General features: G+C 33.9%; 4 protein-coding genes across 4 annotated transcripts in view; 2 read left to right on the top strand and 2 right to left on the bottom strand.

Moving 5' to 3' along the window:
• Window positions 3247–4271, top strand: LOC109349863 (cytidine deaminase 1). The gene has a single exon (XM_019590889.1). It carries the CDS (start codon window positions 3286–3288, stop codon window positions 4156–4158), a length of 873 nt encoding a protein of 290 aa, XP_019446434.1. The 5' UTR covers window positions 3247–3285; the 3' UTR covers window positions 4159–4271.
• Window positions 7060–10237, top strand: LOC109349866 (protein NRT1/ PTR FAMILY 5.10-like). The gene is made up of 4 exons (XM_019590891.1): window positions 7060–7491; window positions 7652–7869; window positions 8252–8799; window positions 9351–10237. Exons 1-4 carry the CDS (start codon window positions 7353–7355, stop codon window positions 10171–10173), a joined length of 1728 nt encoding a protein of 575 aa, XP_019446436.1. The 5' UTR covers window positions 7060–7352; the 3' UTR covers window positions 10174–10237.
• On the bottom strand, window positions 10823–13029 carry LOC109349867 (ectonucleotide pyrophosphatase/phosphodiesterase family member 1-like). Its single transcript, XM_019590892.1, has one exon. It carries the CDS (start codon window positions 12815–12817, stop codon window positions 11303–11305), a length of 1515 nt encoding a protein of 504 aa, XP_019446437.1. The 5' UTR covers window positions 12818–13029; the 3' UTR covers window positions 10823–11302.
• The window catches only part of LOC109349868 (galacturonokinase-like), a 9310-nt gene continuing 2073 nt past the window's right edge, over window positions 14326–21562 (bottom strand). The window contains exons 5-14 of the mRNA XM_019590893.1: window positions 21198–21351; window positions 19736–19801; window positions 19026–19105; window positions 18573–18672; window positions 17657–17832; window positions 17052–17092; window positions 16928–16956; window positions 15615–15684; window positions 15438–15527; window positions 14326–14702 (exon numbers count right to left, since the gene is read on the bottom strand). Of these exons, the coding sequence (XP_019446438.1) occupies window positions 14458–14702; window positions 15438–15527; window positions 15615–15684; window positions 16928–16956; window positions 17052–17092; window positions 17657–17832; window positions 18573–18672; window positions 19026–19105; window positions 19736–19801; window positions 21198–21351 (1051 nt within the window). The 3' untranslated portion in view covers window positions 14326–14457. The remainder of the gene's footprint in view (window positions 14703–15437; window positions 15528–15614; window positions 15685–16927; window positions 16957–17051; window positions 17093–17656; window positions 17833–18572; window positions 18673–19025; window positions 19106–19735; window positions 19802–21197; window positions 21352–21562) is intronic.

The following is a 21562-nucleotide window of genomic DNA, read 5'->3' on the forward strand; positions in this document are numbered from 1 at the left end:
TTTTTTTGAAACTATTGTCTTTCTATTAATGAAGAAGAAACTAACTCTTATAATAAATTATTAATGTTTAGTTGTTTTTAATCACTTAAGAATGGTCTCCAAAAGTGTAATAATTGATGGCCTTTTCAATACACACGGCACACCTATATTTACTAGTTACTAGCTTATATGTTTACGAATAATTACATGGATACGGACAAAGCATGATTTATAAATTACTAATAGCTTAGAAGGCTATGTTTCTCTAGCTAGCAGAATACACATTTTGGTGATCCTAATAAACAGCCATAATATCTTTCAGATAAAATCATCATAAGGCATCTTTAGTGCTATCATATAACACATAAAGAGCATCGCGACGCACCTTTTTTAACAAATGGAGAAAAAAAAACAAATAAATTATTAATATTTAAAATACATGAATCTTTTGAGTTAAATTCTCCTCATATTCTTAGATCCTAATATATGATCTCATCATATTCTTAAGTCCTAACATATGAAAACCAGTTCCTTGTGTTTGCCGCAGGAAGCTAAGAGATAAGAAATTCTTCTCTAATTCCTTGAACTCACATATCTCTAAAGTTGCATCCTTCTCCAATTTCCTTGCACTAAAATCTCAAATCCTTGTCCCCATTGACTTCTACTAAGACTTGGGGTAATTTTACAACCTTGGGCTTTTAGTTTTACCATAATTTCTCGTAGACGCTAAACCCTATAATTTGTGGTTTTATTTAATACATTTACCTATTGTCAGCATGTCTCTAAATAAATTATCTACAGATATTTCTGCCTAAAAACTCTTAGTTATGATTCGGTTATGTTAATTTGTCCATAGAATTTATGTCCTAAACTAGTGACGTATATGGTTGGGTACCCTACATATTACAGAAATAGAATAAATATATATAGTATATGAGTCTTACATACTATCATTATATCATTCATATTTTATTATCATTAACTCTTTAAAAAAATAATCCAAATGAATAACAGATGATTAACCTTGTATAATTTTTACATTATGAGTGTATAGGTATTCCACTTTTATAAAAAAAAACAATAAACATATAACCTTAGAAAGAAAAATAATTAGATGTACAATAAGATAAAGTAAAAATCTAACGAAATTTATAATCCTCCTGTTGTTGGCGGGAATAGACTACCATTAATTAAAAAGACCCATCATGATATCCATTATGAGATTCAGATCCACCCATCATGAGGTCCATGATCTGATTCCATCCACACACATTATCAGCTCTAAATATATTGAACTTTTTTTTTAGTTCATATCTATACTTCTATACTATTAATAAAGGTAAAATCTAAAATAATTTCTATGAATTATTTTATGTTTTCCAATTTTAAATTTTATAATTTCTAATTTTATTTTATAACTTATACTTTTATCTTTATATATGTTAATATTAATAAACATTAAATAACTATTGTGAAGTATTTTATATAAATTTGTATACTAGAAATTAGAAAAACATAAAATAACTACACTTAGAATATTTTATGTTTCCCTACTTTATATTTTATAATTCCTAATTTCATGTTTATTTATACTAATCTTCCATACTAATAGATAAATAGAAAATATAAAATAACTTACATAGAGTAATTCTATTTTCATGTTTCTGAATATTATATCTATTTTAATGTTAATTAATGCTTCATTTTTAACTACCATGTCAACTCTTAAACCCTCCCATTTCTAAACTGATGTGGATTTTCAACGGATAAGTGAATTATATTGATTATGATATTAAATTTGAAATGTAGATAAATTACTTAGTCATAACAATTTATTTTCATTTTTAACTTCCAGTATATATCACATGATAGTTTTCCTAAACAGTATAATATGAAAATGATATATTCTATATAAAAAAAATAAGAATGCGGGGATGACAGACACAGAGTGCAGGTCGACACAATAGTAACATATAGCTTTAAACGTCTATTATATTCTAGTTTTTTTTTGTCATTCTAACATATTTTCATTTAAATGTACTAACATACACACTTTTAAAAGAAAAAATGTTTATATTGAATAAGAATTTTATATATTATTATTGTTATATCATTAACCATTCATATTTAATTGTTGATTTTGTTTTAAAATTAATCCAAATAAATGATGGATAATATAATGATTATATATAGATCTTCACACCAATAGTGCATATATATTATATTCTACTTTTAAATGTATACATCAAATTTATCAATTCAATTATAGATTATTTACTTTTTATATTATATGAAGATGTCATTATACTAGATATATTAGAATAATATAATATAATTAAATAGATTAGTTTGTAACTTTGTATTTTACCTATTTAATTATTAGATGAACTAAGGTCAATTAAAAGAATAATGTATCTCCTTATATCAGGATATAACTTATTTCATCTAGCCAGTAAAAATGTGACATGTGTGCTATTTTATTTATTTTTAAAAATATTTTTATAGAAAATGATGAAACATGACGCATGTCATGATTTCATTGGCAGGAGGAAATAATTATCTCATTAAATTAGATAAATTTATTATATTTTTAGAGTAAATTACACTGACACCCCCTGAGTTTTAGTGAAATTACACAAACCACCCCTCACTTTTCTAAACTTACACAAACCTCCCATAGTTTTATACTTTCGTTACTCTGACCACCCTTGTATAATAAATAAGTGTAATTTTTTAAACAAAAAATGTGATAAATGCAATTAAGTTAAACAAAACATGATATATTGTGTAGACAAGTCTAAATAATATACAAATCAATATATCTTTATTATTTTTGGTTNAACCAAAAATAATAAAGATATATTGATTTGTATATTATTTAGACTTGTCTACACAATATATCATGTTTTGTTTAACTTAATTGCATTTATCACATTTTTTGTTTAAAAGATTACACTTATTCATTATATATGGGTGATCAGTGTAATGAAAGTACAAAACTAGGGGAAATTTGTGTAAGTTAAAAAAAATGAGGAATGATTTGTATAATTTCACTAAAACTCAAGGAGTATCAGTGTAATTTACTCATATTTTTTTATTGTTTTCTACCGGAGAAACAGAGATATGATGTCTTATGTCGTGTCAGATGCCAAAAATAATAAAACAAAAATAACAATAATAATAAATATTAAATTTTTTAATCGAAAATTAGTACACGGCAGATTATGCATTTATGCAGTATATCTATGTTTCCACCCAAAGCTCCATATAATCACTTCACATCTAAATTCCCAAATTTCTCAAAAAATGGATCGACCCAGATTCATAATCTCAGCAGCAGAAGCCCAATCAATGGCTTCATCCTCCGCCCTCACTCTCCCCAACCTCCTCCCATCCCTCGTCGCCTCCGCCCGCACCCTCGCCCGCCCTCCAATCTCCAACTTCCACGTCGCCGCCGTTGGTCTCGGATCCTCCGGCCGCGTCTTCATCGGCGTCAACATCGAATTCCCTGGTCTCCCACTCCACCACTCCATCCACGCCGAACAGTTCCTCATCATCAACCTCCTCCTCAACAACGAACCAGACCTCCTCTCCTTCGCCGTCTCCGCCGCCCCCTGCGGCCACTGCCGCCAGTTCCTCCAAGAACTACGCAACCCTCAGAACATTGACATTCTCATCGCAGACAACAGCGATAAACAAGAATTCACACCTTTGTCTCACTTCCTCCCTCATAGATTCGGTCCTCACGATCTCCTTCCAGAAGATTCTCCTCTCCTTCTAGAACGACATCATAATCGATTAACACTTGTAACTGACGCGAGTAACCGATTTTGTAACGGTGATGTGAAGTTGTTGGATGCGGCTTTGGAGGGTGCGAATGAGTCTCACGCGCCTTACAGCGAGTGTCCGTCTGCGGTGGCGCTTGTGGATTGTGGAGGGAAGACATATAAAGGATGTTACGTGGAATCAGCGGCGTTTAACCCTAGTTTGGGGCCAGTACAGGCGGCGCTGGTGGCTTTTGTTGCCGGAGGCGGTGGAGATTATGATCGGATTGTGGGTGCCGTGTTGGTGGAGAAGGAAGGAGCAAATATCAAACAGGAGGAAACTGCAAGATTGTTGTTGCGTTCTATTTCGCCCAAATGCCACTTTGAGACATTTCATTGTACTTCTCATCCTTGATTCACATCATCCTATGAGAGAAAAAAGGTTATTGTTTGTTGAGAAATTGAAATTTGTATACTGCATTTGATTTTACTCATGAAAATAATAATTAATTTTAGCAATTGTAATTACATTTTTTACCAACAAGATGTCGGTTTAGCAGTGTAATGTATTGCCAAATCTTAAGAAAGATCAAAATGTAAAAGTGAGTTCACAGATCTTGAAATGGATTAGTATAGAAAAAAATATATGTTTTTCATATATTTTTCATCCCTTGTAATTTGTGTGTTTAGACTTTTTATATGTGTAATTAAACAACTTTTTAACAACATTTTTTTTGTTATAATTAGTTATTCAAAAACGTAATTGTTTTATGGGTTTTGTTTAGTTCAGCTAACTACTAAAGAAGCATAAAATGCGCACAAAAAATTAAGTCCATATGATACTTTTTTAATTTTTTTATCTCATATTTAAAGGCTGAGGTAAAAAAATAGTTAGTTTATTGTGATTCATTTTGAATTGTTTGGGTTGAGGTTTAAAGCAATTGGCGGACCTTTGTGTTGTGACATTTACCACATGTGTGAGGGAGTAATTGCTTGCAAGTGATAACTCATAAGAACATTAACATTAAGTTTGGGGAACAAAAGTGGTTAAAGTCTATAAAGGGTCAAATTGATCTCACCTAGTGAGTCATGAGTATTGTGATATTGAGACTGAATAAAGTTCATTTCATGATATGTAAGTGAGCCAAAAGGCTCCTTATATACAAATGTTACAGAGCTTGACTTAGCTTAAAAGAACAAGCAATCTCTTATAAGAAGATCAAAACCTAACAAAATCTATATCTAACTATCTTAACTAACTCCATAATGACCCTATTCTAGAATATTCAAAAAGTGTCTGTATAAAACAGACGTGCTTAATAAAAGTCCAGGTGCTGGAATCTGATCGTGTCTCGTCTGATGCGCCAAGTGTGGCTCATGACCGTATCTCTGATGCGCCAAGCATGCTCAATGATTGAGTCAGTCTGATGCGCCAATGCCTCGCTGGACCAAGACAATCTGATGCGCCACTGACCGAGACAGCATGATGCACCAAGGTTGAGTTGACCGTGCCAATCTAATGCACCATGTGAGCCACAATGCCTGAGCTGACCGATGCATGTTGAACACCAAATGCACCATGACCCTGAATCTGACCGAAGCATGCTGATGCGTGCTGAGCACCAGATGTACCATGACCTTGAATCTGACCCAGGCATGTTGAGCCAAGCTGGTGCCCATGACTTGTGCCAAGCCACAGTCAGGCCACTTGTGTTGCTTCCAAAGCTGGTTCATCTTAATGTTGCGTGGACTTCAAGGCATTGCTCAATACATGATCTTTGCTAGGATTTGGTTCTAATAATGAGGTTACTATTTATATAGGTAGAAATGTTTTTTTTACAACTGAAAGCCACACAGTAAGGGGACACTGTATAGGATCGCCACTTTTTGTATGTTGTGCAATGATTATGGGGAGAAAGAAAAAATAGTAAATAGTAGGTGCTGCTATAGTAGTTTTGTCGGGTGGAAGTGTTGAAAGTGGTAGTTCAAATAACAAAGCTCTTATGAGTGAATAAGGGAGGTCTGACACATTTTGCGACCATTAGTTAAATTATAAAATGGTGAACCTTTTATTTGTTAAATATAAAAGGGTAGTGATTGATTCGAAAAGAATGAAAGGCACACAATAAACATTTTACCCGTTGTGGGGATGCCTTTTCTTCCTTTAGCTCCATCGTATAGTTTGACTATACATTAAACATTAAAAATGAGGCAACTATATATAACACTCGGTATCTGTGTTGGGCTAATGTTTTGTTGGTCCATGATGAAATGAGTGAGAGACGGGGAATCTGTTCTAAATGGTTGAAATCGCAAAGAAATCTTATTTACAAACTCTGGCCACAGAAAAGAGGGAGGTAGTACGCAGCAGCTAAAAATAGCTAATTAATTTACAGAGTTTGTGGCAGCAACTGGAAATTTAAATCAGTGATGAAAGTTGCACAAATCTATATATATTTACATAATTTTTATAGACTAGTAGCATAATCTAATCACACATTCTTCCAGAACACAATCAAGTACAATATGAATTAAGACAAGCACCTCTGGGAAATGTGCTTGATTATATATAGGCGCACTAGAATGGAAATGGAGGGACTAGCCACAAGGAAGGTTCTGTTTTCTGCTATGTCCCCTGGATGAAGGACTCAATGTTCAACTATGCTGATAATAACAGAAATTAAGGCTTTGTTTATTTCACAGCATCAATATAAGTTATTTTGACTGCTCATTTGACCACATAAGTGAAGTTCAAATTAATTCAGAAGTTTGTTGGATATGAGGATAGTAAGGACAAGAATTATATCTAATACCTTGTTTGAGAGTTCTTCACTTTTTAATTTGATCATAAAAGGAAAAAAGAAACTATTCTGTCCTATTCTATCTTGATATTGAAATGACATCAGATTTTATTATCATATGAAATCAAACAAACAATATGATATCCCAGCCTCACATGCTGTCATTCTTTGTTAGCTCAAAAGCATGCACTTTTGCTATCTCCACATGTTCCATGTATGCATATATCTGAACTCCCATGTGATGCAAAATGGTGAATCAAAGTTTTCAACAAATAGAAATTAAGGGACATAACATTAACATAGCAGATACCCCCAAGTTAAAAATGCAGCTGCAAGTTATGTTTCCCTTAGTCATTGAGTTCAACTCAATGGGAGCAATAATCTTAGGCTTATTATCAAAATGATGAATTTCTATCTCCATAAACTTCATTTCTTATATTTATTTTTAAAAAAGTATACAAGTTTGACCCAAACAAAAAGGTATACAAGTTAAATGTACAAATACCATTTAAAGGAGAGTGCCCCACTTGGTTTACAGGTTCTATGCAAAAAAAAAACAAGAGTTGGACAAATGTAATGGCAACCACCCAAACCAATATGATGAAAAGCTAACACTTGAGTATAATAATTAATTTCCTAACATGCTTTTCTAACTTGCTTTCTTCTAAAGTTTCAATAAATAATAAAACATGTGATGCATGATGCATTATGTTCCTTAATTAATTCACTCAACAACTATCTGTCTTAACCGAAGCTGAAGACAATATCACACACACACAAAACTTTAACTAGCTTCAAGTAACACAACATGTCCATATCCGACCAAGTTTCCATGGAAGCTCATCTTTCTCTGGTTTTGGATACAGTTGATGGTGCTATTGACTACAAAGGACAACCTGCCATCAGATCCAAATCGGGCTCCTGGAAATCCGCTCGCTTTATCATAGGTACTTCTGCTACACCGTATCTTTCTTTCTTTAGTTTTTCGCGAAACTATTAGTAAAATTTAGTGATCAATGTATTGTCATTGAACATAGAGGACACTATCGTTCAATTCATGTAGTCGATCTTAGCAACAGTAACATTTTTTATGTAATATATGATCAGGTGTTGAAGTAGCCGAGAGGGTTGCCTTTTATGGGATTCAGACAAACCTTATATCTTATCTGACAGGACCACTTCACCAAACTACGGTCACTGCTGCAGAGAATGTTAACATTTGGACTGGAACAGCCTCATTGCTTCCTATTTTTGGAGCTTACATTGCTGACTCTCATCTCGGACGCTACACTACTATAATAATCGCTTCCCTCCTCTATGTTGTGGTCTGTCATTTTTTTCGCTCTTTTTATTTTTATACTGGTTCTTTTATCGTATCTCTTTTCTATATTTTGCTTAGCTCTGCACTCCACTGGAATCAATTCTGTTCAAGTTGGGATCATACAATATAGTGGTACTATCTCTCTCGACCGAAGTTTTCTTCATATACAAGATTCGAACTAGATCTTGTTTAAGGATAAAACAAGCATGTGTAGAGAGAAAAACATACTACTATAACTCTGTTTTATTCACAATTAAAAGATGCGGCCAAGTACACTCACTTGATGGAATTCGGGGGAGGGTTTATAATTTTATATATGCAACCTTATCTTTAAATGGTTTAATTTTTTTTGCTGCTAGCCCTTGATTTTTTAATATGAATTACAGGGATTAGGTTTATTAACACTATCAGCTATGCTTCCTTCTCTCACCAATTCTGAATGCAAAGTTGGCAATGAATTCACATCATGCCCTCCAAGGGTGCAAGTAATCTTGTTCTTTGTCTCACTCTATATGGTTGCCATTGGACAAGGTGGACACAAACCTTGTGTTCAAGCTTTTGGAGCAGATCAATTCGATGAACAGCATCCGAAGGAGTACAAAGATAGAAGCTCATTCTTTAATTGGTGGTATTTTACAATGTGTGCAGGTTGCATGGTAACTCTTTGGATCTTGAACTATATACAGGACAACCTTAGCTGGGTTCTTGGTTTTGGAATCCCTTTTGTTGCAATGATCATTGCATTGCTTGTTTTCTTGCTTGGAACAATGACTTACAGGTTTAACATTCAGGGCAATGACAGTAGTCCCTTTCTCAGAATTGGTCGTGTATTCGTTGCAGCTTTAACAAATTGGCGAACTAACCTATCAAGCTCTGCTATTGAAGAGGAACATGGTGAAATAGTTCCTCATCATAATTATGATCAACAATTCAAGTAAGAGTTACAAATATATATTATTATTAGTGGATTCTTAACTCAGTCAATGTGTTGAGATACATTAGAGTCCAACTACAGTTTTGGTTTTAAGTTTCAGAGTTTGTTTTGTGTACATGTGTACATCAAATATGGGACAACATTTGTCATACCTTTAATTTTTGTGAGGCAGTTTTGAGAGGCATGTATATATAGAAGATAACAAGTCAGATAAAGATAGAGAAAAATTCATTTGTTGTAAGATAAAGTTGTCAAATTCATGTTCAAATAATGGAACTCTATGTTTCATGTAAGGTCCCTCATCATCTCATGCACAAAATTACTAATAAACTGAACTCTCATTGCTTCATTATTGATTATGTGTTTTCCACTTCCCACTAATTTGGCTAGGCCATTTCATAATGCCTGAATCTGTGTTTTGTTTAACTGTTAATTTACTCCCAATCAAAGAAAAATTGTGTGATTCATTTTTCTAATATCCCACATAGAGCCTTATCTGTAAGAGTATCTTCTATGGATTGAAATATCATGACATGAATATGCTGGTGCAGTTTCCTCAATAAAGCATTGTTAGCACCAAATGATTCAAAAGAAAAAGAGACTTGTAGACACAGTGAGGTGGAAGAAGCAAAAGCAGTACTAAGGCTTGTTCCTATTTGGGCTGCAAGTCTGGTTTATGGCATAGTGTTTGCTCAAAGTCCTACTTTCTTCACCAAACAAGCAGTTACAATGGACAGAAACATATTTCCAGGCTTCGATATACCTGCCGCTTCTCTTCAAACCCTTCCTCTCACGGGCATCGTTCTTTTCAGTCCCATCTATGATCGCCTATTCGTGCCGATAGCAAGAGCTATCACAGGGAAACCTTCAGGCATCACAGTTTTACAGAGAATTGGGACTGGACTTTTTATATCCATATTTGCAATATCAATTGCAGCCCTTGTTGAGATGAAAAGATTAAAAACAGCACAAGAGTCTGGTCTTGTTGATGATCCTAATGCAACTTTACCAATGAGTATATGGTGGTTGATTCCTCAATATTTCTTATTTGGTATTTCTGATGTTTTTATTATGGTTGGTCTACAGGAATTTTTCTATGGCCAGGTCCCAAATGATCTAAGAAGCATGGGTCTTGCTCTCTATTTGAGCATCTTTGGTGTGGGTAGCTTTCTGAGTGGTTTTCTGATTTCTTTGATTGAAAAGGTGTGTGGCAAAGATGGAAAACAAGATAGTTGGTTTGCTAATAATCTAAACAAAGCACATCTTGATTACTTTTATTGGCTACTTTCTGGACTTAGTGTGGTGGGATTGGCTCTCTTTATTTGCTTTTCCAAATCTTACATTTATAATCACAAAGTAACTAGAAGAGGATAGTGTGGTGTAGTTCTTATATTTATGTCATTCATTGTATACATGTATTCATTAGATTTAAGCTTCATAGATTCACATAGGGAGTTATCAACTGCTTCAAATAATTTGATGTTCAAATGGGTAATTTTATTTGTATACCTCCTTTTAAACACACATTTGTATACATATGTGAGCTTACTAGTTAACACAAGAGACTTCATTTTGATAACTTATTTAAAAACATATTCACACTTGAAATGTTAACAACAGATAATAGCATCTTTAACTAAGGTTTTGTTTATTTTCAAGATTGAATAAGTCAATCTCCATAGGCCATATCTATATCTTCATGCCCTCTTTATGCACAGTGAGAAGGATTATGAGAAAATGAGAGTCAACTCAAAAACCATATACAGTCCTGTCTAATTGCACGACGCCTTTAAGTCTCGTCATTCTTTCGAATTCTAGAGTGGTCTGCTGATGCAGGAACTAGTATGGAAATACATGCAGAGGTGAAAAACAGAATTGAAGTTATTGCAGGACATTGTAGTTATTTATTACTGGATTGAAGTTTTATGTTAGTGACATATCTTACACACTTTATATTACATATCAGACATAGACAATGACAGTGATGTGCAAGTGAAGTTATGAGAAAGGAATCAGATATGTGATATTAAAGCAACAATTTAAAGATGGAAACAGTTTAACTCCAGAAGAATCCTAATCTAAATTTAATCAAAGGAAACATAAAAGATTTGGGACAAGAGAAAAAGCTAAATATCCAAATGTGGATATCACTCTATCTCAAAAAAATGAAAATTATGTGATTGTATAGCACGTAAGACACAGAATACAACATTCTTAAAGCTAAGCTTACCCTCTACTTCCGTAAGTTAAAACAACCAAAACCGGAACCAAATAGATGGGAGTACCTTTATCATTTATGTCAACTAACTACACATTACTAGTTCAAGCATCCCTTGTAAAGACATATGATACCTATTCATTCTGCAATGTCTCATCATGTTCATGTTTCTGATCTTAGCATCTTTCTGAGAGAGCACATCATCATGCGGCTCAGCAACCAAATATTCCACTTACTAGTTTTCGATAGCTGCTGTTTTTGTCAACCAACAAAACTTGCATATTTCTATGCACCAGATAGAAGAACAGACTCTACAAATGAGGCAGATCCATTATTAGGTGCACCCTTTATCTTGAGAATAGAAGTAACCAAATTATAAATCTGGACATTCTCAAAGGATGGTATTTTTCTCCCTCGCTCAAATTGAGGACCATGTCCAATGAAAATGGTCCTCATGGAGAAAACTGCGTTGTCATAACCATGTGAACCACCACACTCTTTGCGCTTTGTTTTCTTTTGCTCAACCTTGAAACCTTCTTCAATCAAACCAATTATTGGTGGAATCCGATCACTTGCCGCATAATGTAGCCTACTAGGCAAATCTTCCTTCATAAACACCCTCAAGTTTTTCCCATTCTCAACTTTCTTCGAATTCAATCCTTCATTCATCTTAGCAACAACATCTGATGCTGCAAAACCAGCAGGCGGACGAATTGCGAGCACTGGAGTATAAGACACAACCCAACTTTCCGGTATACTAATCCAAGGAGCCAAATCATCTAAAAAAATCAATTTTTTATCACAGGTACCAACCATTCCATGATCACCAACCATAATAATACTAACATCCTCAAAAACCCCTCTTTGTTCCAAACCACTAATCAACCTCCCAATCATTCTATCAATCCTAGCAACAGCTTCAGTAATCTCAGGATCATCAGGTCCAACCCGATGACCTTGATGATCCGGGTCCTCGAAATAAAGTGTCATAAAATCAGGAATCTCATCACTAGGCAAATCAAAATACTTCAAAACAGCATCAACCCTATCCTCAAAAGGCACAGAACCATTATAATGACTACAATACTTAACCTCACAAGTCCAAGAACCTTTATTTACCTCAGAACCTGGCCAGAAATAAGTAGAAGCCTTCAACCCATTTTTCACCACAGTCTCCCAAATAGGCTCACCAAGCCACCACTTAGGGTCATGGCTCCCCATGTAAAATGCTTCACCCGAGAGTGGATCAACAAAATGGTTGTTTATTATGCCATGGTAAGAAGGGTAGAGTCCAGTGGCAATAGAATAATGGTTAGGAAAAGTTAGAGATGGGAAAACTGGGATCAAACCCTTTTCAGCTTCTGTTCCATTTTGAATCAAACGACCAATGTTTGGTGTAAAGGTTTTGAATTGATAACCAAATCTAAACCCATCTGAGGAAACTAAAAGAACAACAGGATTTTTAAGCTTTGTGAGAGGACGAGCAAGTGAAACAGTGGGAGTAGAATTTGATGGTGCTGTTGTTTCTGTCTTTGTTGTTGTTTTTGGTGAGGAAGAAAAGAAGAGAAAGGCAAAAGCAAAAGCTGCAGAGAGAGAAATGCAAGTTATGAAGATAAGAGAGATGAAGAGAGGTTTATGAGATGATGATGAAGGTGGTGGTGGTGGTGAAGATGAGTCAGTGTTGAAAGAGAGAAGAGAAGTTGTTGATGAAGTTAATGGAAGGTCTTGATCTTCTTCATGGGTTGGAATTGGTGTTGGTTTTGTTGAAGTCAATGCAGAAGACAAAGGATCAGAACCCATGTTGTTGAATGAAATCTATGTTGTTGCTGATTCTTGTCCTTGTTTTTCCCCCTCAAGTTATTGATTGGTGATCATGGAAAGAGAGAGAGGGAAAGTGAATTAACATGATTAGGTGGAAAAGAGAGGAACTTGGAGTGAAATCAAAGGATTTGGGATGGTGGGTAGTGGTTGCAAGTGCTGGCTTCAAAAGGTGTTTTTGGTGGATCCACTCATTTGTTAACAAAACTCTCGTATCCAAATGATGTTCCAAATCTTTTTCGTAAACAAAAAATAATAAATGTTAAATTTTTTTAATTGACTTTTATATTTTTATTAATACAAAACAAGAATTGGGACAACAAATTATTATTTCACTGAATTAGGGTAAAACAAAAATTAACCATTGATTTGTTATTAAGAAAGTTATTGGTGGAGACCAATTTTTATTTGTTATTAAAAATGTGGAGACCAATTTTTCCATTGACAACTTTGCCCTTGTACGATGATTTCCAACTCATCTTCCTTTCATTACATCTCTCATTTCCATTTCCAATATGCAGAGTTTCTGATACCCTGTTGCAGAGATTATGAACTAAAATCAGTGCAAAAAACTTTACCTTTTGTAATTAATATGTGCCCACACAAGTACGGAAACTAAAAAGGATGCAACAGTGTCTGTCAATGTGTGTTTGATGAGGAACTTTTGGCCCAGTCTCTACTCTCTAGTATGCCAACTGTTTCATAGTTTGCACGGAAGCTAAATGTTACACACGTGAGATAACTAGTTACACATTTTTATTCTGTTTAGCGTTTTTGAAGACTAGTTTTTTTTTTCTTCTTTTAATTTTTTTCAAATTTTCAAGGCCCATTTCTTATTTTTCCCCCTTGATGTCTTTTAAGTTTTAAGTATCATGTTTTTTATTCCATTTTTATATTTTCTATCACATTTAATGTTAATTTTTATAGGTAAATATTAGTATTTATAATGGGTGGGACTCAAATCTTCGACCTCCACCAAGATGTGTTGGTTCAAATGGTACATGTTTGATTCACCTTAAGCAATGTCTCAGATTTGAGTCTTGTAGATGAAAAAATATCTGATATGAGAGTTAGTCCCACGTACCTATGGATGTTCTCGACTTGGACATGATTGCCTCTAGTGCGAGGATTAAAAAAATGTGGGAAACTAAAAAAAACTTCCACCTCCTTTTTACCCTCTTCCTTAAATCTCGTTATCATATTTCATGTTATTACCTCCTTTTTATACTCTTCCTTAAATTTCGTTATCATATTTAATGTTATTACATTTGATTACTATATATACTAGTGTGTCAAAAATATTCAATTTTTTGTTTTTATTACAATGTTGAATTCAAGGTAAAAAGGGTGATTAATATGTTGGTAATGATTACTTATTATTATATGTTTTTTAAGAAATTAAATAATATTAAGTACAAACAAGGAAATTAATAGAAAAGCAAAATAAGTTAAAAATTTATAACTTGACACAATTTCATTATACTACGTAGTTGAATGAAATATTTGATATAATATTTCCATTCCTGGTTTATTAGTTATTAGATCTTCAAACAGCAGAGATAAAAAAAAAGCACATAGATACACACAAATGAAAAGAATACAGAACATTTAATGAATGCTGTTCAAATTATACGTGCACAATCACCAGAATCACATATCAAAACTGCTTTATCATCACTTGTATGGCTAGCTAACTCAGGCTGAAGGTTAAGATATTCTCTCCTAACAAATGATGCAGCTTCAGTTGCAAGATCAGCCTCCACCAATGCAATACAGCACCCTCTAAATCCGGCACCGCTGAAGCGTGCTCCCAATACACCCGGCGCCCTCAAAAGGATCTCATACAGTTGAATCAGAGGTTCAGAACCTTCCCACACACATCATTTCAAATGATCATCAATAGTTAGTTACTTGTAGACATCAAATTATGTAAGGATGGCATGCATGTAAACTTCATACAACTACAGCCAAGGACAGACAGAAGGTGTTTCAGTTCTCAAATTTATTTTTGGGGTAACTTTTCAGGTATCAGTACTTGTATGTTTCTATTCTATGCCTGGAGAAGCAAGATTTTCCAAGCTTCTGTTTTGATGGAACCGGAAAATGGCACTTACACAACCTTTTCCTAGAGGTTTTCACATTCAATAAAGCAGTAACAGGAAAATCATGACTGAACCTAATGGGAGAACATAATTTCATCTTCGTTCTAATTAAAAGGAACAACCAAATTAAAAAACAAGAAAACCATGAATAAAAACTAATGCCAACAAACATTTAGTAAAATTGACACCAGCCCAAGTCTTTCAGATTTTTGACCTGAAGGAAATTGTAAGGCATTCTAAGAGACAAAGACTTGTTGGGGGCAGATAAGATCTTACTACTACAATTTATAAAGTCCAAAATTTATCTGTTATGTAAAGAGCCACTTCGAAGATTATGCTCATGCAGAAGTGTTTAATTCTGCTTGCAAAACTTCTTTAGAATAAAATTCAATCAAGAACAGTCAATTGTAATAGTCTTAGATTGTTCATAGAAGGAAGGACAAGAAAAAAAATGGAATTTCAGAATATTCTAAAAATGAATTTTGAGGTTTGGGCTGTACCACATTCATAATTTTGAATGGAACTCCGACCAGAAGCTGCAATGAGAACTCCAAATTCTTTAAAGTTGCCCAATTCCCAAGCCTCAATTCCTTGGTTAAACATTAAAAAAGAAGACTGAGTAGGACACAAAGTTAACTCATAATTGAGATTTATTAAATTGATTCAACAAGTTGTACCTTTCTTAACACGCATATTCTCTGAGAAATAATGTTCTGCTCTTTTCGCTAGATTGGATTCTAATTTGCACTGCATAAACAAAAATGGGACTACTTGATTATGCTCAAATCATAACTGGAATTCAAATTATACATATGACACATCTGAAGGATTGAACACTGGTAAATAATCTGGAACAAGTAATATATAAAACATTTTGAACATGCATAGTTTAGTATGCATTTTGAACATTCAAAAAGGAAAGATTTAAAATTGCAGTGGCTTGAAATTATTGTATGCATCACAATCAAGAAAATGGCAAAATTGACCTACTCTGAAAAAACATCAATATAGTAACTGATGGATTTCATTTATGCGATCATTACTTCTTTAACAAATCAAGTCAAGTAAGGCCCTATTCCTCTTGATTTCAGTTCAGGAAATCACATTTACTCTTTTCATTAGACATTGAAATGTATGATTCACAATCTCATCCTACCTCAATTGTGAGAAGCTTCAGAGGCTGAGTAATTAAATCTTTGTGGCAGACGGTTTATGAAAGTGGTATATGCCAATTCAAATTGTTTATATGGTTTATGCATTTCAGTTTATCATTCAAGGCTTTCCAAAACTAAATTACCTTTATCAATATCATAATGATCATCAAACTGATCAGGGTACTAGTATAGTTGTATAGCGATTCAACTGGTGGTTCACTAATTAAATCGTATACTGGTGAAATTAAATACACATATATATTATACCAACATTAATGTTTGAAAACTAATAAAAATGTAATAAATACTTTTATTTACACCACTTGACAAAACAAAAAGTGTGTCTTGGTAGTGGACCATATTTTAGAGGTACAAACAAAAGTGGTGGGTGTTTGATCCTCCACAACAATATTTTGGTAAAAATTAAGTCATGGTCACTATTTTTTTAAAGGAAAAAAATGAAAACCGACAAGTACCACCGGTACGATACTCTCATAAACTGGATGGTACAACCAGTTTTCAGTGGAATGACTATATTGTCGATATAATTGTTGTATCATACTGGTATGGGGTCCGGTTCACTGGTTAAACCAGTCAATACGGCACAATATTTTTTTAAGTACATTCTTTACTTTTCTTTAGTTATACAATACTCATAAATGCATTACTTGAACAAAGAAACTTTATATTTATCTATATGTTTCATGTTTATTAAACACATGCCAGCACAAAACAGAACATCAAGAAGACATCAATTGCACACTATATCACACAAATTAATAGGATAAAGAAAATTTTGTTTAATACTGGTTTTAGCATATCAATTCTTATTATACCTTATGAGCCTCATAAACTTCTGGTTCAACTGCTTAGTGGAAAAGACAAAGAATAACTTGGATCAGATAGTGATTTGATAAAAAGATATAACCAAGTTCAAATGTGACAAGTAAAGATACTGGCCATTAGATAGGATGGACTGAGCTTCATAATCTCCAGATGCTCTGCAGAATAAAAAAAGTTACATGATCCCTCCACCAAATTATCAGGAACAAAAATTAAATTGAGATGCTAGTGCGCATGTACTTTTTTGCATAATAGTTTTCGTGATGTAGTTTCCCTTTATAAAGTTCAATATTAATTAACAAATTTTACAGAAGTGAAATCTTAACCATCATGTGCTTATTCACCAACAAAAACATCACGTGCTTTATGCCTTTATCAACTAAAGATGTAATTTCTGTACACAACACAGGAAACATATTTTAACAACAACCAAGTTTTTATCCCACTAGGTGGGGTCAACTATCTGGATCGATGGACGTCATAATGTTTTATCATGAAAAAGTATACACTCTTGTAGGTTGTAGCACAACCTATATCATGAACACATGATCTGATTCAACCCTTACTCCCTTGATATAAAGTATTCAAAACCTTCTCCTATTAACTTAACCCCCATCTGAAAAGACATGTTATACAACACTAATAAGTTTTTTATAATTTTTATGGTATCTTAATAAGCATGGGGTTAGCTAATAACCGACATACGCAAAAGAATAACTTACTCCAAAAGAATTCGTGCGGCCTCTTGACACTCTACAACTCGCCTATTATATCCAGGGTTGCTAGTCAAAGCTTGCTTCAACCCTGAAAGTGCCAACAATATTCTGGTTGCTTTGGGTTGCCCACTCTCTGCATACTGTTGCTCCTTTGGTACGTGTATAAGCTTGTAATCTTTGGTCTGCATATTCCAAATTAATTTATGAAACAGACGAATGACGATGATGAAAACGAGAACAATGTTGTCTACATATAAAATGTATTTACTATCTTTTATAGGGTTCTATACAACTTATTTATCTGGCATTTGGAATTCAAAGTGATCCAACCAAAGAAGCCACAAGTATAAGAACAAAGAATGAGAAATATCAAGGACACACTCTAATGCTATGATATGGTCTGAATAGAAGATAGATTCTAATGAAGTCACCACATGACTAATCACAAATACCAAACTAATGTAAAAGAAAATCAACAGGAAACTAGTTAATTTATACCGTAGTCGATATCAATACATAGTGTGTATTTAAAAGCAATGCAAAAGTAAAAAAAGATCCAGCTCAAGTTTGTGGAACATGGAATTCTTTATATAAGTCAATATAAACATATAATACAAGTCAGTGGCAGAAATTGAAAGTGCTTTGATTGATAAATGCAATTCCCCTAGCATGTATCAAGTTCATTGCTCTCTCAGTTTCCCTAGTTTAGGGTGTGAGGACATAGATAGAGGAACATATTAACATTGCCATTGAAGATTCAGAAAAATGATATTGAATACAACTGAGTGACAAAAGGCCATGTGATCAACATTGTCACTGAAGGTTCACAGAAATGATATGATTCTTCGACTGACAGATATGCATTTAACAAATAAAGATATGTTTGGAAGATGCAACAACACCACATTAATCCAGATGTTACCTTGCAATTCATGGACATCAAACAACCATGGCTTGAAAGTAATATGGCTGACTGGTCCATTATGCCATTTTTCAGACCTAAATATTCGTTCTCAATCAACCTATAATAAGAAAAGTAACATTTAGTAGATCTGGTCTAATATCACTAGAAAATTAAGAAAATAACTCAGTAGTATATCTTAGTCACAATGACTGAAAGGGTGAGGCTCTAATCCTTTCTAAGTTTTTTGTGGCAACTTAACTTTAAAACTTTGATGATAACATTTTAGAAGCATTTGCTACTTATCCAGCGGCCTACTATGTGTACTACCTAGCACAAAGAGGTGTAACATAAATGTAAGAAGTGGGGTATGAAAATACTATTTCCCTTTTCCCATCAAACAAATACTCATACATAGCCCATGGTTGAAAAAGATTGCATTGCTACTGTCTCCAAATACATGAATAAACATACCTATCATATTCAACATTTTCTATGGGAGACATGATTAAATTATTTGCATGTTCCAAGGCCAAGAGGTAAGCTACTCCAACCTGTCAAACAATGAAAGTTGAAATCCTCCCAAAAAAATCAGAAAATTGAGCAGTTGCCAAAAGGCGGGCAATAAAGGATTTCGTGTTTTTCTAAAATGTGGAGCACATTAGCGAAAAATAATATGAGAATAGGATCAAATGATGGATAAAAGGGGGGTCAAGTGCACAAGGCTTCCACCTCATGGGGTTTGGGGAGGACAGCTATGCGCAACTTTACCCTCGCAAGCGGAGAGACGGTTTCGGATTTGAACTCATTACCTCCAAGTCACAAGACAAGCAACCTTACCATTGTGCCTGCTCGCATAATGGATATTAACATTACTTAGAGAGAGGGAAAATATATTCAAAACTGATTGTAGTTAGGGTGTTTATTAGTAATACAGAGTTATTAGGATGGAAAATAAACACGACTGAGTAATCTTCGTCATCGGCGCCATTTATTTCCTTTGTGTATCCATGAGTGTTATAGTTCCTACTGATTACAGGACTAATATTATTGAAGGAAAAAATCAACTAACTGTACTGAAAATGAATCTTGACCAATATTCATTGGAAGGCCCATTGAATCAGACTTCTCAAAATTTAAGGACAGGAGCAAGAGAAAGTAGGCAGTGGAAATTGCTATCTTACAGCAGCAGAGGAGCTTAAACCTGAACTGTCCAGATCTTCGGAACCACATATGTATCCTATGATACCCTGTAAACATTGTGACATGGATGGGTTGGTATACATTTCAAAATAATGGAAATAACTTGCATGCAGTGGTTCATATTACATGATTGAGAACCAATGCCAGACAGGACCAAGTTGACAGAGACAATTCAATGTTTATTTTCAAGTACAAGAGATCAAATGAGATAACTAATAAGTAATAACCTTGTTTGAAAAACAAGGAAAACTAATCTAAAACTTCAAAGAATAAAAAAAATGTAAAAGATGTACCAAAATACAATCTCATAACAACACCCTAGACATGGGATCTTAGATCCCGAACTTTGCTGAGCATAACAATCTTGTGCACTGCTTAAAATCTGAAAGCATGTTAAAAAATGCAGCCACCTAGAATACCATGAACAGTATTGCTTGCACAAACAGAAATAAGTAACCACGAAACTCAATACATCGATTGTAGAAAACTTCTATTACAACTAACCCACCTAATCAATGCTTGAGAATCATTTACAAATCCTTTCCTTTATTTCTTCTGGTAGACTGGTACAATACGCTGATATTTGAGTGTCTTTTTTTAGTGCATTTGCGTATGTGTGGCAAAAAAACCAGTCTTTATGTTCCACTGCATTTCTGATTACAATGAATCTTGGTTATTCTCAAGCTATTTACTCTTTGTACAGTTCAGTTGGCCCCTACACATAGTGTTCACTAAAACAATTTTTCTGTATTGTGATACATTTGCGTGCCGTCATTCTAAGAAGAAAAGGTACAACCTCGCCAGAAAACGAAAATTACATTCATTAAATTAAACCTTAAGATTTTTAAACTTGTGCTGATAAATATAACCTTTTGATAGGGTATTAGCCCATAACCTTTTATTTGTTCCAATGAAAAATGAGAACAAGTCATAGAAAATCAATACAACATTCAGCGAAATAACAACCATAGTAATCACATCAAAAAAATTACAGATCATATCTTCCTGCCATATGCAAGCTTGCATAGCTGAATTGACTTTAAATTCTAAGTGATAAGGAATATTTATAATTTAAATCACGGGATGAAATAATCATGAAAAAGGGCTCCAATTTGAGTTTGATTTGTTGATTGTTCCATAAAACACTCATATGGAAGTTGACAACCACCTATTGCTACTAAGTTTTACTATGATAATATAGAATGGATGGAACTTTTTATTAAACAAAATTTCAGGCCTAAGTTCACTGCATGGCAGAGCCTAGATATTCAATTTAAAGGTATTGTCATCTCCTATCATTCTCATATTCAAAGTGAAAAGTACAAATTAAACTAAATTATCATAGAGAGCTGATATCCTTCTGTTGCATCATGTATTTATAAGAAAAGTTTAGCACAGTCAAGTATTGACAGAAAGGTGAACCTTCATGGCATTATCTCTTACCTTAGAAAGATTGTTTTCCTTGCTCTGTAGTGCATATACAGCTCCTCTAGCATAACGCCCCCAGCAACATTGTTCTTTTAGCTCATAAGAATCCTTGGCACCGTTCTCGTTTTTTGTCGGAGTGGTTTGTCTTGGCTGTTGAATCTCATCAACTCTATCAAATACCAATTACTTTAAAACTCAAGTTAAGCAAATTATATAGCATTGATTAGAAAGTTGAAGATAATAACATTGTGCAATGAAAATGAGAATAACCGAAGATCAGAATGGCAAGTTGGCAACAAATAGTGATGCTCAGATATGATCCTCCACCAGGCTACCCACTCCCCTTGCCTATTCAGATGCTTGCATGACTAATGTACCAC

The sequence above is a fragment of the Lupinus angustifolius genome, chromosome LG06, assembly GCF_001865875.1.
Source record: "Lupinus angustifolius cultivar Tanjil chromosome LG06, LupAngTanjil_v1.0, whole genome shotgun sequence".
NCBI classification, from domain to species: domain Eukaryota; kingdom Viridiplantae; phylum Streptophyta; class Magnoliopsida; order Fabales; family Fabaceae; genus Lupinus; species Lupinus angustifolius.